The sequence below is a fragment of the Coffea arabica genome, chromosome 11c (assembly GCF_036785885.1).
Source record: "Coffea arabica cultivar ET-39 chromosome 11c, Coffea Arabica ET-39 HiFi, whole genome shotgun sequence".
In the NCBI taxonomy this organism is placed as follows: domain Eukaryota; kingdom Viridiplantae; phylum Streptophyta; class Magnoliopsida; order Gentianales; family Rubiaceae; genus Coffea; species Coffea arabica.
Window position 1 is genome coordinate 41,737,584 of NC_092330.1, and position 17,583 is coordinate 41,755,166.

The following is a 17,583-nucleotide window of genomic DNA, read 5'->3' on the forward strand; positions in this document are numbered from 1 at the left end:
TGGATTAATGCAAAACATTTGGGTTAACGGTTTGGGCAGGGGCCGCGCGAACGCAGGCCCCCACTATCACAAATTATGACGTTGGCTCTCCCACTTGGGGAGACCATAGGCAGGCACCCCTCCCAAGTGCAATGGAGGTCACCAACCTAGGCCATGGACCTTCTTGATCAGCCATTGACCCCGTCCAGGTAAGTATGTAAGACAAGCCCATTCGGTCTCCTTTTATCCACCTCTGAGTGCTTCTCGTCTTACTTCCTTTTCCGATGTGGGACTGCCCAACAACCTCAAGGTCAAGGCAGTGATTTTCGTCTCTCTTTTTCCATATTCAAATCTTCTGTGAAGGCAATGGGGATGGCCATTAGAGGATTTGACTATTAATAAAGAACAGGTATAATTGAGCTTCTTGAGTAACCTCAGATTTTTTGGTATGTTTTTGAAAAACTTTACTATAGCAGGGCATATGAAAAACTTTTGTATGAGATCTTTTTTTTGAATTGTTTTTGTTTGTATATTAATTATAATATATTGTATTTGAAAAACTTGTTTTTTCAAAAACAAGGAAATCCAAACATGAGCCTTTAATTGAATCTTTAGTTATTGGATCTTTAGGAAACAAAAAAGAACTAAAACATGATATATATATATATATATATATATAGGAGAAATAGCAATATAATAAAAAGTGGGACAGAGAGTAACGCAGGGTATGGGACAGAAGATCCGTTGTGCTTTAATTGAATCCCAAAATGTTAATAGTCATTTTGGGCAATTCTGAATAATATGCTTTAAAACCCTATTGGTTTTCTTGGGTTCTTATAGATACACTAGCCAGGCTGCTATCTATATCTGTGCAAAAAGGATGTGCTTTTTCTTTTTGTATTTTTTCAACCTTGTTGCCTATGTGGAACAAGCTGCCAAAGCCAGATTCTTAAGAACGCATCAGCCTTTAAAGATATTTTTGGCAAAATATCTCCAGAACAATTGAACCTTAGCATGCTCTTGTCCGCTTAGATTTGTTAATACCCCGGCATAAATATCCTGGAAGGGGAAATTCTAGCTGGATCCTGCCTTGTGGAATTCTTTGGATAAAACAACAGTGACCACAAAAAAGACACGAGAAGCTGCGAGTTTTGCACTAGAAGTCTTAAATACTCCCATTGCTGATATGCTTCATATAACTTTCTACTGATCAAGGTATGGAAAATGAAGATATATCTGGAGGAGAAAGTGATTGGGTTGAAGTACAATCACCATTCGTCACAACGAAAGCTCATCCGAATGAGGATGACGAAAATTCGGTGGTAATCAAAGACAGCTTCTTTACTACTGACCGTGCAATTTTTCCACCAAGTAATCAGGAAAACTTACCAGTTGTTTCTTTAACCAAGGACCAGCTGATTGAGGAACAACAGCAGTCACATATTGAGGAACAACAGCAGTTACATCCCTCGTCTTCCCCTGCCTCGTTGTCATCTGATGGCAATCACCAGAGTGAGGTTGAAGAAGCTAAGGTTGAAAACAAAGACGGAAACTGGATAAAAAGGGGTTTGGGATTTTTCAGTTCTGGGATTGAGAAAATTGTTTCGAGAATGAGGAATTGTGCTGATCGTAGAGCTAGCATGTGGTTATTTGCTTCAGCAACAACTGGAGTGGGAGCAATGCTGTTGGCGGTGGTGTTGTATAGGAGAGCAAAGAGGTGGCGCGGGCAAGCGCTACCTGCAGAGAGCAAACAGCATCTCAGACTTCTCATCAGAGAAAAAGACCAGGTGCACTCTAGACCTTTATCACTCTCAATTCAGCAGCTGTTCATGTTTAGCGTTTATCTATTCCGGTCTCTTCTGATGCATGTATGCACTTCAGAAAATTCAACAGACTGATGTCTAACATATCTGTTCGCAGTTGAAGTACCTTAAATTTGTTTGCAAGAGGTGGAACAATTGCTCTCTTCTTTTGGCTTGCAGAGCATCGCAAGCCCAATTCAGCATTTATGAAACACTGTCTTAATTTCCTTGCTGGAAAATTGCATAGTCATACAAATTCTGAATATCTAAGTGCTTCAAGTTTTGCATTGCAGAAAATCAATCAACTTTTGCATCAAGTAATCCAGTTGAATGATATGTTATTGGCTCGTAGGAGAGTTCCAGTTGTTCAAGTTGCTTGAGCTGTCAAACTTCATCAGTCCAAGATCAGTTAAGAGTGTCTACAAGAGAGTGACTCAGGTCCTCTTCGAAATGTCTTTCGCCCTGAATATCCAAGATGTTGATCCTTGACAAGAAACCGCACAATGTTTTCTGTAACACTTAATTCAAGTCCTTATCAACGAAGCTATTGAATGATATGTTTTCTGTAACATATTAATTTCTGATGCCTTGTGTACTGGGAGATATTCCCACACGATGCAACTGCATGCATTTTGCTACCCAAAACCTGTTTTCATTTGCCTCTGGGCAGCATAGTTCTCTGTTGGACAACTTGGTAAAAGTTCCTTCACTTTGTTAATGTACGTAGAACTGGAGACCGCCCACTCATGTATCTGTCTTGCCCTTGTACATTGGAAGACATGCCCAAAAAGCATCATAACGATTTAGCTGTGAAATATAAAATCCTTGTCGATAGATAGTTAGATTCTCTGATAGGGAGAAAAAATAAAAACTAATAAGATACTCTTCAGAATTTCGCCACAGTGGCCAAAAAGAGAACTGAAAATTTCACTTGTGGACTACCATTGTAGCCAAAATTTTAACACCTACTTCGTACAAACTCAAGAGTAAGAAGCATTAGCCATTTGGTAAACGTGGATAGTGTTAAATTAAATTTATTGAATATGTGATTTTCTGAACATATAATTTTGAAGAAGAATACGTTAAATTCTCTCGTTTGGTCAGCATGATTTATTAAAACAAAATTCAAGTATTATTCAAATTGCATCATAAACATAATTTTCAATCACCTTTTTATCTCATATACATCACATAAAAAAAAGTGTTACGATATTCCAAATAAGTTTATCCTATTTAAAGCATGATACCTTTGCTCTAATCTTTCAAATAATTACTATACTTGGTTTCTATATAACTATTTGAGTTAGATTAATTTTTGCATATGGGTTTAACAATTTTCTCTAGAGCTGTAAATAAGTCAAGTCGAGTCGAATTTTGTCTAAATCGATCCTAGCCTAAACTTAGTTGTATCAAGCTCGAATTTGAGCTCTCAATATAACAGGTCGATCTTGAGTTCAAGTTTGAAAACATAAAAAAATGTTATTTTATTTTTAAAAAATAAATAAAATAATAATTTTTCTTAACAAATAATATAATAATATATTAGCGATATATATGTAATTTTACTATTAAAATAAAACATATATATATATATATAATCAAGCTAACTCGCAAGTCAACAACCTGAATATCTTTGAACTTGACTTCGACTTGATTGACTCGAACTCGAATTGCTCAATTTGTTTGCAGCCTTAGACCTTGTTTGGCAGTCAAGTTTTTTATCAAGTTTGTTTGTTACAAGTTTTTTAAAAATTTTAGCTACAATAATTTCAAAAAACTTTTCAAGATTTTTAGACTATACACTTTAAAATATTCAAAAATTTATACACTTCAAAAAATTTTCAAAAAACTTCTACAATAAGTTACATTAAAGTTTTAAACAAACATAAAAAATACTCACTTACCAAACGGGGCCTTAATTTCTCTTAAATTTGATTCCGTGCTTTTTTCTTCCATTTCTAAATTTGAAAAAATAAAATAAAATTATGGATGTAATTTTCCGGGACTTAATTGTCATTAGTATTTCAGAATGGGGCCTCAAGGTAAATATCAAAAGATAAAGGGATGAAATACTAAATTCAGATAATTATTGAATCAAATTAGCTTGCGAGATGGGTTTCTTTTCTGCAGACTAAGTATATACAGTCCCGCAGGGGACATCCGATATCCACAGTTAGTTCCTAACGCATTCGCGAGCCCTAATTCTGAATCACTCAGAACTCCAATTTCAGATTTTGCTGATCGAAGGTATTTTTCAATTTCATGTTTCCATCAAAATTTCTAACCCTAGTTTCATTCATAGCAATTCTTGGTTAGCTCTTTGATTTTTTTTTTTTGGGTGATTGGTTTCTCGCTGGGGATGCTAAATTTATGGATTGGTTTTCAGTTTTTTATCTTTGAATAGTCGGAAGAAAATAAAATTTGACAATTAAAGCGTCTGCTAGTCTTGGAAGACTATCGACGCTAACTCTCGAAACTTCATGATTTCTCCTATGAACTGATCGGAGTTGTTTTTTTTCTTTTCCCCGTTTCCCCCTGATAATTTTTTTCTTGTTCATGTTAGCTCTGAATTTGGATTTGGAAAGTTTCCCTTTTGAATATGGCCACAAAGCTGTGTCATTGGACTTTCTAAGAACTTAAATAGGACTTGGACGGATGAGTGAGGATGCTGTGAGATAAAAGTTCGATTCGGAAGAGATTTTTAATTTGATTTTGGCTTATTTTGTTTATGAGCTTAGACTTCGAAAAATTGGGGCCTAGGTTGTTCCCCTGTACACCTTTCTTCTTTCATCAATTCAACTTCGCTAGTCTTTTTTTTTCACTGGGTGGGGGGAGGGGGGTTGGGGGGAAGTGGGAGAAGGCGTGGCAACTTAATGTAACCAATATAAGTTCTTTGGGATCGTTAATTTGATTTACTTCATTTTGGCAGTAGGTGGAATTGAAAATTTTAGTCGAATGTCTTGAGGTATGAGGAGTGGAACTTTCTAAATATCATGTAAATATAATCAATACTATTATTACTATGAATTTGACAGTGGCCATAGTTATGGAAAATTCTGGAAGATGATTAACCAATAAATTTACAGGGCAAGTTAGGTTGGACTAGTTGCTATGTTGTAATAGTTGTGCTACTATGTGAATGTGAGGTGGGGATAGGCTATGGCATTATGATGTCAGATACTATATGGTGACAGGGATTATTGAAGGGCATTGAGCAGGGTAATAATTTATCACAAGTATACCCAGAGTATGGGTTGTGGAGTATAAGATTTTTGCTATAGCCTTTTTTTGGAGTTTTGGGACTTTTCGCTAAAACTATTGCCTTTTTTATTTTCCTGTAAAGTTAATGACTAGTTCCCTTTCTGATTAGTTTGTCATCCAAAATATAATGCTGTAACTACTAACTGTCTCATAGTTATCAATGGTGCACTAAGCGCATCCCTACGCCCAGAGGCACAGCAAGGCGCGATTTTGTTTCTGATTAGACGATTGTTCAAAAGTTCGTGTGCCTTTGGGGCGCAGTGGTGAAAGACTCTTAAGTGCTCTCTTTTTCATTTCCTGTGGTTTGTTGATTTACAAAATTTGAAGTTATATGTTTTTTATTGACTCTGGAATTAGTGGTGGTTGGACTATATTATGACTCAGAAGATAATGTGGAGATTGGAGATGGAGATGATTTTGGCAATAATTATTTATAAATTTCTAACTATTATCCCTTTTTGTCATGCTTAATCTTCTTATTTTGTGTTGATGCGCTTTCTTTTTGTGATTATGTTAGTTTCATATATATTTATGATTCTTGTCGTAATTTGCTTATTCTTTTGTGCTGGACATTGATGTCCTTTTAATAAATGATAAAATGTTGCATATGCATATTTTTCTACTATATATGATTGTGTTCACACCTGTGCCTTGTGCTTAAGCTTCAGGGGGCCATAATGCTTAGATGTGCCTTGCACTTGAAATAACTGCAATACGTTTTGTAGTTGTTCCTGCTTAGTTTCAGCTCTTGGAAGTCAAGATGTATTAAATGATGGTATATTGTGTGTCAAAGATGAACTTTTTTCCATATCGGAGCATATAGACATAACTTGCTGTCTCTTAGTCTTGTGTTACTTTGAGAGTCCATGTTTTCTTCTATTGATTCCTGGTTACATGTTTATAACTGCATCCTGTAATTCAATTTAGCCTTAAAGATAGGGCATCCAGGCTTTCTGCAAGCTATGTGATCCTAAATTGTATCTTGAATCACAGGTGTCCAAACATCTGAGACGTTACCATGTCTTCATCTTCCCTGCCAGCTACCACTGCTGCACTTACACAAGCTTCTGAAGCCACTAGCCCTTCTGAGGCCATTTCTATCTATTACCAGATACTTGCCAACCCTTCATCTTCTCCAGAGGCCCTAAGAATAAAGGAGCAGGCCATCTCCAATCTCTCTGATCTGCTTAGGCAGGAAAATAGGGCAGAGGAACTTAAGAACCTTCTGACCCAACTTCGGCCCTTCTTTTCCTTGATCCCCAAAGCAAAAACTGCAAAAATTGTTCGTGGAATTGTTGATACGGTGGCCAAAATACCTGGTACATCTGATCTTCAGATTGCCCTATGCAAGGAAATTGTGCAATGGACGCGTGATGAGAAGCGAACTTTCCTTCGTCAGCGCATTGAGGCAAAACTCGCAGCTCTTTTGATGGAGAACAAGGAGTATTCTGAAGCTTTGGCTCTCCTTTCTGGACTAATCAAGGAGGTGAGAAGATTAGATGACAAGCTGCTTCTTGTGGAGATTGACTTGCTAGAGAGCAAGCTTCATTTCTCTTTGAGGAATCTTCCTAAAGCCAAAGCTGCACTTACAGCTGCAAGAACAGCAGCAAATGCTATTTATGTTCCTCCAGCACAGCAGGGCACGATTGATCTGCAGAGTGGGATTCTCCATGCTGAGGAAAAAGATTATAAGACTGCTTACAGTTACTTCTATGAGGCATTTGAAGCTTTCAATGCCCTTGAAGATCCCCAGGCCATATATAGCCTAAAGTACATGCTGCTGTGTAAAATCATGGTCAGCCAGGCTGATGATGTGGCAGGAATAATATCATCCCCCAAGGTGGGCTTGCAGTATCAGGGCCCAGAACTTGATGCAATGAAAGCAGTTGCTGATGCTCATTCAAAACGCTCTCTTAAGCTCTTTGAGACTGCACTTCGGAACTTTAGGGCCCAGTTAGAGGGAGATCCTATTGTTCACAGGCACCTCTCATCACTGTATGACACTTTGTTGGAGCAGAACCTTTGCCGGTTGATTGAGCCTTTCTCTCGGGTTGAAATAGCTCACATTGCTGAATTGATTGAGTTGCCGGCTGAACATGTTGAGAAGAAATTATCTCAGATGATTCTGGATAAGAAGTTTGCGGGCACTCTGGACCAGGGGGCTGGATGCCTTGTAATTTTTGATGACCCAAAGACAGATGCTATATACCCAGCTACATTGGAAACTATTGAGAATATGGGCAAGGTGGTTGACAGTTTGTTTGTGAGATCTGCCAAGATAATGGCTTGATGCCCTCCTCTGCATTCCCTCTTTGCCGTTCTCTCTACCGAGTCCATGTTTGAATTTTGTGTCCGTTTCACTACATTTTTAAGATGGTTCAGTTTATTCCTACAATGTTGTATCATCAGAACTGTTGCCAGATTTGTGTCCCTTTCGCTACTTTTTTTAAGATGGTTCAGTTTATTCACTTTACATCAGGACTCTTGGCAGATTTGGTCAGGGTGATGGATTTATTATTTGCATCTTTGTACTCTATTAGGTGTGTTTAGTTGTTGAACATTTTGGTATTCCTATTTGTTGAAGGGGAAAGTATTTAAGGGCAAAATGTAGAATAGTTCCACGTGGTTAAGTCAACCTACAAAAAAGTTCCTTATGATTTCAAAACGTGCATGAGGTCCACAGGTATCAAAACGTGCATAAGTGGTTAGGGGAGGGGTAGGGGCTTTCCGTCTCACATCGAAAGATCGTGGGATAGTTATTCTGGGTTTAAGGTTCACAAGTATCTTGTTTTGAACATGGTTGCTTTGTGGGTTCTCCTTAGATTGTCCTTTGGGCCGTTCTTTGATGACTCTTTGAATATTAATTTAACTGAGTGTGTGAGTTTTTATCGTCTTGAGAGAGAAAAAAAAAAAAAAGATTTCAAAACGTGCATTCCAACCCCTCGTCGTTTGAACGAATCTGAAATATCAATTGTTAAAATGACAGGGGGCGAATGAAATGACATAATTATTCTAATATATATATATATAAGTGAAAGAAAAAGGACCTCTAACAACCAACATCCACCATCACCTCCAAAATTCTAATATATATATATAAGTGAAAGAAAAAGGACCTCTAACAACCAACATCCACCATCACCTCCAAAATTTCCTCCGCCAACAACAATCCTCTACCATTCCCACCTTTTGCAACCATCACTCTCCACCTTTTACCGCCTCCCTCCCCTTCCTCCCTCCCCTTCCTCCCTCCCCTCTCTTGTTGCAATTGAATTAGATCTCCAATGTGTTTATGTAGTCATCTTTCTCTAATTATTATTATCATGGATTAAATGGAACTCTGCCTTATCCTATTTCCTTCTTTTTGGTTTTTTAAGGGATCTCATTTTAGAAGGAAATTTGTATTAAAATATATGACTAATATGTAAAATGTCCAAATTCAACTTTAGCTGGTGGAACTAAAGTTACTAGATTTTTGACATTGATTGGTTTGTTCATTTGCTAATTTATTTTCTAGGTTTTAGACAAAAATTTTATATTGGCATAAAAAATATATCTATTAGAAAGCAGCCAATCAGTGGGATGATGTCAATTTTAGACATGGTTCAAATTTGCAATTGCGATTGCGGCCGTTACTATTCCATATTGGTTACACTAAAATTGTTACGATTGCAACGAGACGCATATTTAGCATAAAAAATATTAACAAAAAAAATATATTGTGTACATGAGATCATTTTTTATTTGTTTATTAAAACGTATATTTTTAACTCATCTTAGATCACATTTATGTCTATGTTAAATATTTTGTGAGTCTTTGAAATATTATCAAATAAAAATTGGTTAGAAGTTTGTAAGCTTTCCCCTTTATTGTTAACTATATGATGTTAATTTATATTTCAATAATTATTATGTATTTCAAACCATTAATTATCGACTAATTATATTTTGTATGTACTATGTAAATGTAATCAAAATTGTAGGGGAAGCTCATAAATAAATGTTAAAACATTCAAGAGCTATGACACAATATTTTAAAAGTTTTTTTTATAGTCAACTCTTATTATGTGCTCCTTTTTCTTTTCCCCTCATCCCTCTCTTCGTGTTTCTCTTGCTCCTTCTTTTCTTTTCTTCTCTTCCCTTGTTTTCCTTCTTTTCTCATCTCCTCTTCTCTATCCTCTCTTCCTCTTCCCTTCCCTTCCCCACCCCCAACTTTTCTCTCTTACTCCGCCTCTCTCTATCTCTTACTTCCTCTCTCCAACGACCCTTTGTTGTGCAACCAAAACTGGTTGCGTGTAGTGAGGAAGAGCGATGGCAGGGGAAAGGCAAGGAAGAAGAGGTGAAAGAGAAAAGAAGAGGAGAATAGAGAGAGAGACAGGAAAAGAGGAAGGAGGAGAAGGAAGAGATGAAGAAAAAAAGAGGGGGAAGATGAGGTGGCAGCGAGAAGTGAGGGAGGAGAAAGAAGTATGTGGGGTGAAAGAAAAAAAGTGGAAAGAAAAAAGAAAAAAAAGAAATTTTTTCTCCAAACTTTCAAATATACAAATTTTTTTTCTATAACTTATATAATAAGTTATAATAAAATTTTATATAAACTCCCAAAAAAAATACATCATCCAAACGGACCTTAGTTTTATTTATGTACAAGCGACATCTCTCTAATCTTCATGGCATTTTACATTTACTGCAATTAAGAGCCCTTTATCAATAAATAATTTTACTGGGGAGTATAATAAAATTTGATTTTTTAATTTTGTTATATATTACTCTATTTCAGTAATTTTTTTGCTTAGGCGTTTAGGTATTCTTATTATTGCTATTGTTTACTTTGCTCAATTCGTCAGATGATCAGTTTTACTACCGTCTTTTTTACTTTGTACAGCTTCAAACCAGATTGGGAATATCTGGTCAAAGCAGCCAAGGACCTTTGACCTTCGCAGCCATCTCGTCCCTCGACTCTGCCTTTCATTCTTTTTCCTCCTCCTCCTCTCCAAATTTCACCTCCCCCCGTGCATATGATATGGTATGAAAGCCGCCTCGTCGTCGCCCTTTTATTTTTCCTTCTCCTTCTCTTGAATCTTTGCCGCACACTTGCTGTTTAGTGAAGAGTGAGAGAATGTTGGGTTATAGATTGGTAAAAAGATTGATTTGTTATGGCTGTCTCTCGTGCAATTTTTCATAATTGGATATGGGTAAGATTTTGTTTATTTGTTTATGACCTTTAATGTCTCTGAAAATCATGGTGAAAGCCTCCATTTATGGATATTTGATGAGTCAATACGGGTTGACTCGACCGCTTTTTTGAGTCCCGGATCTTCCGAGTTTGAGCGAGTTTCCACCGGTTCTGCCGTCAACCGGATATGGCGGACCGGTCGCGGAGAGGAAGCTGAAGTTCCGGTGACGACTCGGCCGAGTCATTGAACCATGAAGTTTTAGTAATTGAGAATTCAAATGTAGTGACGTAGATGGGTGCTTTTTGTGATTGGATGTTAATTTTGTCCGTCGTGCTGGTAGCTGGTCTCTTAATGCGCACTCTTAAGTAATTAATTTAGGCAAATTGGCGTTCTAAGTTGTTGTTAATGTGGGATCGTTGATGCTTCCTGGATGGGTGAGAAATTTGACTAAATTTCTCATCATTAGTCGATGAAAAAGTTCTAGTTTCTTGCATTCCCTTAGTAAATTTCTGTCATTTTTATCTGTTTCTTCGATACTGATATTTTTGCTTTGGGAAAATATTTCCATTTTGGGCTTTATCTTAAAATTTACTGTGTGACCATCGTCATGAGCCATAGTTTATTCTGTAAAGTACTAGCTGTATCTTTGTCTGTTGCATATTTGTATCTGTTAAACGAAACCAGTCTCTTACTCCTGTATTTCAATGCTCCTCTATTGCATAGCATGTGTAGAAATTAAGCATTATAGTTGCCTTGAGTTGCTTTTTTATTTATTTATTTATTTATGTTAGCTCTTTCTTGTGGGATCGATGTCATCCTATATAATTTGGTTAATCTGTCAACCAGTCAAAAATATTCTTTGGATTTTGTGACAATGCTCTGAGGTTTTAGTGGTCATACTGGCGCGTGTACTGATTCAGTACAAAGATTGGTCCAGTGTTTTGGACAGTGGAAATAGGATAGCCCACATGCTCTTCTTCTCACTGTTATATAGTTAGACTGAATCATTAGCATATTGTGGTTGCATTTATGTGTACTTATGCTATTGTCTTGGATCTTTGTTTTGTGTAGTATGTTTCACAACATGATTCCATCAGTCCTCCTCTGTTTACTATCTATGGTAGATTTTCAGTGTTCTTGTTGTGCATTCGATCTTCATTTCTGAATTCTTTTTTTCCTATCTTCATTTTGTTGGGAAATCTTGTTTATCCACTTCAGAGAATTGCTGAAATCCTCACTAAGTTTATGCTTCTTTTAAAGATTGCGAGGCTTGTCCTTTCACCAAACTCCCAGCACTATAGCAGTTGCTGATAGGTTTTAACATTGTGGGATTGTGGTGAAAGTAAGGATCAATGGGGCGCTTAAGGCTACAATCAAATATCAATGCAATCGAAGAGGAACCTGAAGACTGTGAGACTACTTCTTCCAATAAAGCTGCTTTAGCATGTATGGTTAATTCAGAAATAGGAGCTGTCTTGGCAGTCATGAGGAGGAATGTTAGGTGGGGAGGTCGCTATGTTTCAGGAGATGATCAGCTGGAGCACTCTCTTATCCAGTCTCTCAAGACATTGAGGAAACAAATATTTGTATGGCAGCATCAGTGGCAAACAATTAATCCAGTCCTGTATCTCCAGCCTTTTCTAGAGGTGATTCGATCTGATGAGACCGGTGCTCCAATCACAGGTGTTGCATTGTCATCGGTTTACAAGATTTTGACTCTTGATGTGCTTGATTTAAGTACAGTCAACATTGAAGAAGCCATGAACTTGGTAGTTGATGCTGTGACTAGCTGCAGATTTGAGATAACTGATCCTGCATCTGAAGAAGTTGTATTGATGAAGATACTTCAGGTTCTTTTGGCTTGCATGAAAGGGAAAACATCTGTTGTTCTAAGTAATCAGCATGTCTGCACTATTGTCAACACATGCTTCCGAGTTGTTCATCAAGCTGGAACAAAAGGTGAACTATTACAACGGATAGCTCGCCACACAATGCATGAACTTATCAGGTGTATCTTTTCACACCTTCCAGATGTTGACAACACAGAATGTTCTCTAGTTAAAGGAGGCACTCCTATTAAGCATGAGGTGCGGCTGCACCCTTTCTTCTTTCCTCTTTTTATTCTCTGATCCCCCATGCACGAAGAAATGCTACAAGACTAGTGGAACACCATGAAAAGATTTAAAGACAAAATTAAGAAACTGAAAAATTCAACACTTATTTGCAGGAACACCAATAATGAGCTTGCTGCTCCCACTTCTTCATAATGCATCATAGTGAATTAGCATATCATTTCTTTGAACATGCAATTTTCTTCTCTTGCATCTGTGTTTCCTCTACCTAACTTTTTTAAGCATTCTCCTGGATGCCTTGAAGTTCAGGTTTCAAGTAGATATGAGGATGCTGAGAATGAACATATGTAGCTTGCTCATATTTTTTGTGTGATGTTATTATCCTAGGCCTGGGATCTTCTAAAAAAAACTGCATTTGACTTTTTCCATATCTTGGGCAATCCCAAGCAATTGGATTGTTTTTGTTTTTGCTATTAGATTGTAGATTTTATTTGTTTTTGGGTATCTTTTCATGTTTGATTCTATTGCTTTTGATTCAATGTGGTTATTTTTTAGAAGTTCTTTTGTATAGTTCTAATAACAAGATGATTTATTAGAACTTGTGATTGGTGAGCATGGTGCGTTGAGTATACGTGGTACACAATTGTTGGGCAGAGGCTTATCAATACACATGCAAGGAGGGGGTTGGGCGGGATTGATAATGAATCAATCTTATGTCAGAAGGAATTGATCTTCTATATTAAGGTCAATATATCAATTTTCTGTAATAGGTTTTTTTTTGGGACATAAATGGTGTTCTAAAACTGGAGTTTCTGTTCCCATTTTTTTACAATCAGGCCTCATTGCATATACATGAGGACTTGCACCTGTGCTTGATACATGCATGTGTGCTGCCCGAAATTTTGTGGAGACTGATTGAGCAGTAAAGTTATGTATAATTTCCTTGAGTGCAGGTCGGTGGAATTGATGCAGACTACAGCTTTGGTAGCAAATCAGAGAATGGTAGTGAGTACAATGGCCAACTTGGAAATGTTGCTTCTGATATTTCAACTGGTCTCAATGTGATGGGCAATAGTGCTGGGAAGACGGATAGTGGAAAGGATTCTGTTCCTTATGATTCGCATCTGATGACTGAACCTTACGGTGTTCCCTGCATGGTTGAGATATTTCACTTCCTATGTTCATTGTTGAATGTTGTTGAACATATGGGAATGGGCCCTAAAGCAAATTCTATAGCTTTTGATGAAGATGTACCTCTTTTTGCCTTAGGTTTGATCAATTCAGCTATTGAATTGGGTGGCCCTGCAATTACACATCATCCTAGATTGTTGAGTTTGGTAGAGGACGAACTATTTCGTAACCTAATGCAGTTTGGCTTGTCAACGAGCTCACTAATTCTTTCCATGGTCTGCAGTATTGTTCTCAATCTCTATCAGCACTTGCGTACTGAACTTAAGTTACAACTTGAGGCTTTCTTTTCCTGTGTGATATTAAGGCTCTCGCAAAGCCGTTATGGGGCTTCATATCAGCAACAGGAGGTAGCGATGGAGGCTCTTGTTGATTTTTGTAGGCAAAAAACATTCATGGTAGAGATGTATGCAAATTTAGACTGTGATATTACTTGCGGCAATGTGTTTGAAGAACTTGCGAATTTGCTGTCCAAGAGTGCATTTCCTGTGAATAGTCCTTTGTCTGCAATGCATATCCTTGCCTTGGATGGTTTGATTGCTGTTATTCAGGGGATGGCTGAGAGGATAGGAAATGGATCGTTTAATTCAGAACCTGCTCCTGTAAATCTTGAGGAATATACTCCATTCTGGATGCTGAAGTGTGAGAACTATAATGAACCCGACAAGTGGGTTCCCTTTGTTCGTCGGAGGAAATACATCAAAAGACGTTTGATGATTGGTGCTGATCACTTCAACAGGGATCCAAAGAAAGGATTAGAATTTCTTCAGGGCACACATCTGTTGCCTGAAAAACTTGACCCCCAAAGCGTGGCTTGTTTTTTCAGGTATACTGCTGGTTTAGATAAAAATCTTGTTGGAGATTTTCTGGGGAATCATGATGAGTTTTGTGTTCAGGTTCTTCATGAATTTGCTAAAACATTTGATTTCCAAGATATGAACCTAGATATCGCGTTGCGTTTATTTTTGGAGACTTTTCGACTGCCTGGAGAATCGCAAAAGATACAAAGGGTGCTTGAGGCATTTTCAGAGAGATACTATGAGCAATCACCGCAGATTTTAGCTAATAAAGATGCTGCTCTCTTGCTTTCTTATTCATTAATAATGCTCAACACTGACCAGCATAACGTCCAGGTGAAGAAAAAGATGACAGAAGAGGATTTCATTCGAAACAATCGGCACATTAATGGAGGTAATGATCTTCCTCGTGAATTTCTCTCTGAGCTGTATCATTCTATCTGCAAGAATGAAATCCGCACAACACCAGAACAAGGTGCTGGATTTGCCGAAATGACCCCCAGTCGTTGGATTGATCTAATGCACAAATCCAAAAAAAGTGCCCCTTACATTGTCTCTGATTCTAGAGCGTACCTTGACCATGACATGTTTGCAATAATGTCTGGTCCTACAATTGCTGCCATTTCTGTTGTTTTTGATCATGCAGAACATGAAGAAGTTTACCAAACGTGTATTGATGGGTTTCTGGCTGTGGCAAAAATTTCAGCATGTCATCATCTTGAAGATGTCTTGGATGATCTTGTAGTGTCTCTCTGTAAGTTCACAACATTGTTAAATCCCTCATCTGTTGAGGAACCTGTTCTGGCCTTTGGTGATGATTGCAAGGCACGGATGGCCACTGTCACAGTGTTCACTATAGCAAACAGATATGGCGATTTTATCCGTACTGGATGGAGAAACATATTGGATTGCATCTTAAGGTTGCATAAACTGGGGCTTCTTCCTGCTCGTGTGGCCAGTGATGCAGCTGATGACTCAGAGATGTCCCCTGAGCCAGGACAGGGAAAGCCTCTTACAAATTCTTTATCTTCTGTTCAAGTGCAAGCCATAGGTACTCCTAGAAGATCCTCTGGATTGATGGGCCGATTCAGTCAGCTCCTGTCATTAGATACGGAAGAACCAAGGTCTCAACCTACTGAACAACAACTTGCTGCTCATCAACGCACACTCCAGACTATTCAAAAATGTCATATTGACAGCATATTCACTGAAAGTAAATTTCTGTTGGCTGAGTCTTTATTACAGCTTGCACGTGCACTCATATGGGCTGCTGGGAGACCTCAGAAGGGTAGTAGTTCTCCTGAGGACGAGGACACCGCAGTTTTTTGTTTGGAGTTGCTTATTGCAATTACCCTGAATAATAGAGACCGAATTGGACTCCTCTGGCAGGGTGTCTATGAGCACATAGCTAACATTGTTCAGTCAACTGTAATGCCATCCGCCCTGGTTGAGAAGGCTGTCTTTGGGCTCCTCCGTATTTGTCAGAGGCTGCTCCCATATAAAGAGAACTTGGCTGATGAACTTTTGAGATCACTCCAACTGGTTCTCAAACTTGATGCGAGGGTTGCAGATGCATACTGTGAGCAAATAACCCAGGAAGTTAGTCGTCTGGTGAAGGCAAATGCTACTCACATCAGATCACAACTGGGATGGCGAACTATTGCATCGTTACTTTCTATTACAGCTAGACACCCTGAAGCTTCTGAATCAGGGTTTGATGCCCTGTTGTTTATTATGTCAGATGGAGCCCACTTAACTCCAGCGAATTATGTTCTTTGTATAGATGCAGCAAGGCAGTTTGCCGAGTCTCGAGTTGGACAGGCTGATAGATCTGTTCGCGCGATAGACCTTATGGCAGGTTCTGTTGCTTGTTTAACACGGTGGGATGAAGATGCCAAGGGAGCTATGGCTGAGGCAGAAGCCTTGAAACTGTCACAGGAGATAGGAGAGATGTGGCTGAGGCTTGCCCAGGCATTAAGAAAAGTATGTCTGGATCAGAGAGAGGAGGTGAGAAACCATGCACTTTTATCACTGCAAACGTGCTTGACAGGAGTGGAGGGGATTCATCTTCCGCATGCTTTATGGTTGCAGTGTTTTGATATGGTCATATTCACTATGCTTGATGACTTGACTGAAATAGCACAGGGACATTCCCAGAAAGACTACAGAAACATGGAAGGAACACTCGTCCTTGCCCTGAAACTCTTGACTAAAGTGTTTTTGCTATTGCTTCATGAGCTGTCACAGTTGACGACCTTCTGCAAATTGTGGTTGGGGGTGCTTAGTCGGATGGAAAAGTATATGAAGGTGAAAGTCAGAGGGAAAAAAAGTGAAAAGCTTCAGGAATTGGTACCAGAGCTACTGAAGAGTACCTTGCTTGTCATGAAGACAAAGGGGGTGCTTGTACAGAGGAGCGCTCTTGGAGGAGACAGCTTGTGGGAGCTAACATGGTTGCACGTGAATAATATCGTTCCTTCTCTGCAATCCGAATTGTTCCCTGGTAATGAATTAGAGCAGTCCGACAGTAAACTCGGTGAAATGGGTAAAAATACATTGCCAAACGAAACTGGTTCTGCTTAAGAGGAATGGCTTCCATGATCCGTTACTGTGTTTGCATTGTTTTGCTCTCATGATTAAGCTTGCAAGGTATTACAATCTAGATTAGAGTTTAGGGTTTTCGTAAACTTACACTTGCTGTACACTAGAGATTTGCTCAAGGCAATCAATCGACCGTATTCTGTAGCACTAAAAGCATGGAAAGGGCGAGTATTTTCTTGGTTGCGCGAGAAGCTTGAGTAGGACGTTTTTCTCAGGCAGTCTATATCCTATTTGCTGATGTTGTACAGAATCTGAAGATGTAATCTGTATTGCTGAATGTGTCACTGTAGTTTGGTCGGCATATGGACTTGTGGTTTGCCTTGAGACTCCTGAGATTGCTGCGGGAACCAAACTCTCAGAACCCTATTATGCCCATCATAATTGTAGTTATGTGTCCCCTAAACCTCATGTCTGGGTTCTTGTAAAGATTGATTGTGCGATTCCAGCGTTCCAGCTTCAGTGAATTTTATTCTCGATTATGACCAGCAATAGCAAGGAAATGGTGGCCCAGTTGGTACTGGGGGTGCGTTAGTCGTAGAGTATTTGCAACCTCACAAGTTCCGGTTTAAGCCAATTGTGGGCGTAATCGTGATTTTTTTGCACAAATTTTAGATGTACAAGTTATAAGTTCAAGTTTTACATCAAAATCGTGTGCGAGTTTACACGAGATGGTACAAGAATTGCACGATTAGGTTAAATTGAAAAACAATTAAGC

At 38.5% G+C, this 17,583-nt stretch overlaps 3 protein-coding genes and 1 non-coding gene across 8 annotated transcripts; 3 read left to right on the top strand and 1 right to left on the bottom strand.

Annotated features, from left to right (window-relative positions):
• Positions 1-35: 35 nt before the first annotated feature.
• Positions 36-196, bottom strand: LOC113717483 (U1 spliceosomal RNA). Its single transcript, XR_003454400.1, has one exon. It is a non-coding gene; the product is annotated as a U1 spliceosomal RNA (small nuclear RNA).
• A 764-nt stretch (positions 197-960) lies between these two features.
• Positions 961-2,426, top strand: LOC113716592 (uncharacterized). 3 transcript variants are annotated; one of them, XM_072071286.1, is made up of 2 exons: positions 961-1,301; positions 1,389-2,114. In XM_072071286.1, the coding sequence occupies exons 1-2, from the start codon at positions 1,197-1,199 to the stop codon at positions 1,875-1,877; spliced, it is 594 nt and encodes a 197-aa protein (XP_071927387.1). In that variant the 5' UTR covers positions 961-1,196; the 3' UTR covers positions 1,878-2,114. The 3 variants fall into 3 exon arrangements, with proteins under 3 accessions (XP_071927387.1, XP_027096786.1, XP_027096785.1); XM_027240985.2 differs by having other exon boundaries at positions 963-1,301; positions 1,395-2,114; XM_027240984.2 differs by having other exon boundaries at positions 986-1,766; positions 2,075-2,426.
• A 1,464-nt stretch (positions 2,427-3,890) lies between these two features.
• LOC113716832 (26S proteasome non-ATPase regulatory subunit 11 homolog) lies at positions 3,891-7,515 on the top strand. Its single transcript, XM_027241320.2, has 2 exons — positions 3,891-4,028; positions 6,036-7,515. Exon 2 carries the CDS (start codon positions 6,061-6,063, stop codon positions 7,330-7,332), a length of 1,272 nt encoding a protein of 423 aa, XP_027097121.1. The 5' UTR covers positions 3,891-4,028; positions 6,036-6,060; the 3' UTR covers positions 7,333-7,515.
• A 1,553-nt stretch (positions 7,516-9,068) lies between these two features.
• On the top strand, positions 9,069-17,357 carry LOC113716666 (ARF guanine-nucleotide exchange factor GNOM). Of its 3 annotated transcripts, XM_027241061.2 has the most exons (4): positions 9,136-9,506; positions 9,922-10,231; positions 11,474-12,300; positions 13,239-17,357. In XM_027241061.2, the coding sequence occupies exons 3-4, from the start codon at positions 11,566-11,568 to the stop codon at positions 16,848-16,850; spliced, it is 4,347 nt and encodes a 1,448-aa protein (XP_027096862.1). In that variant the 5' UTR covers positions 9,136-9,506; positions 9,922-10,231; positions 11,474-11,565; the 3' UTR covers positions 16,851-17,357. The 3 variants fall into 3 exon arrangements, with proteins under 3 accessions (XP_027096863.1, XP_027096862.1, XP_071927365.1); XM_027241062.2 differs by having other exon boundaries at positions 9,069-10,062; XM_072071264.1 differs by lacking the exons at positions 9,136-9,506; positions 9,922-10,231; positions 11,474-12,300 and adding an exon at positions 12,789-13,029.
• The last annotated feature ends 226 nt before the right edge of the window (positions 17,358-17,583 follow it).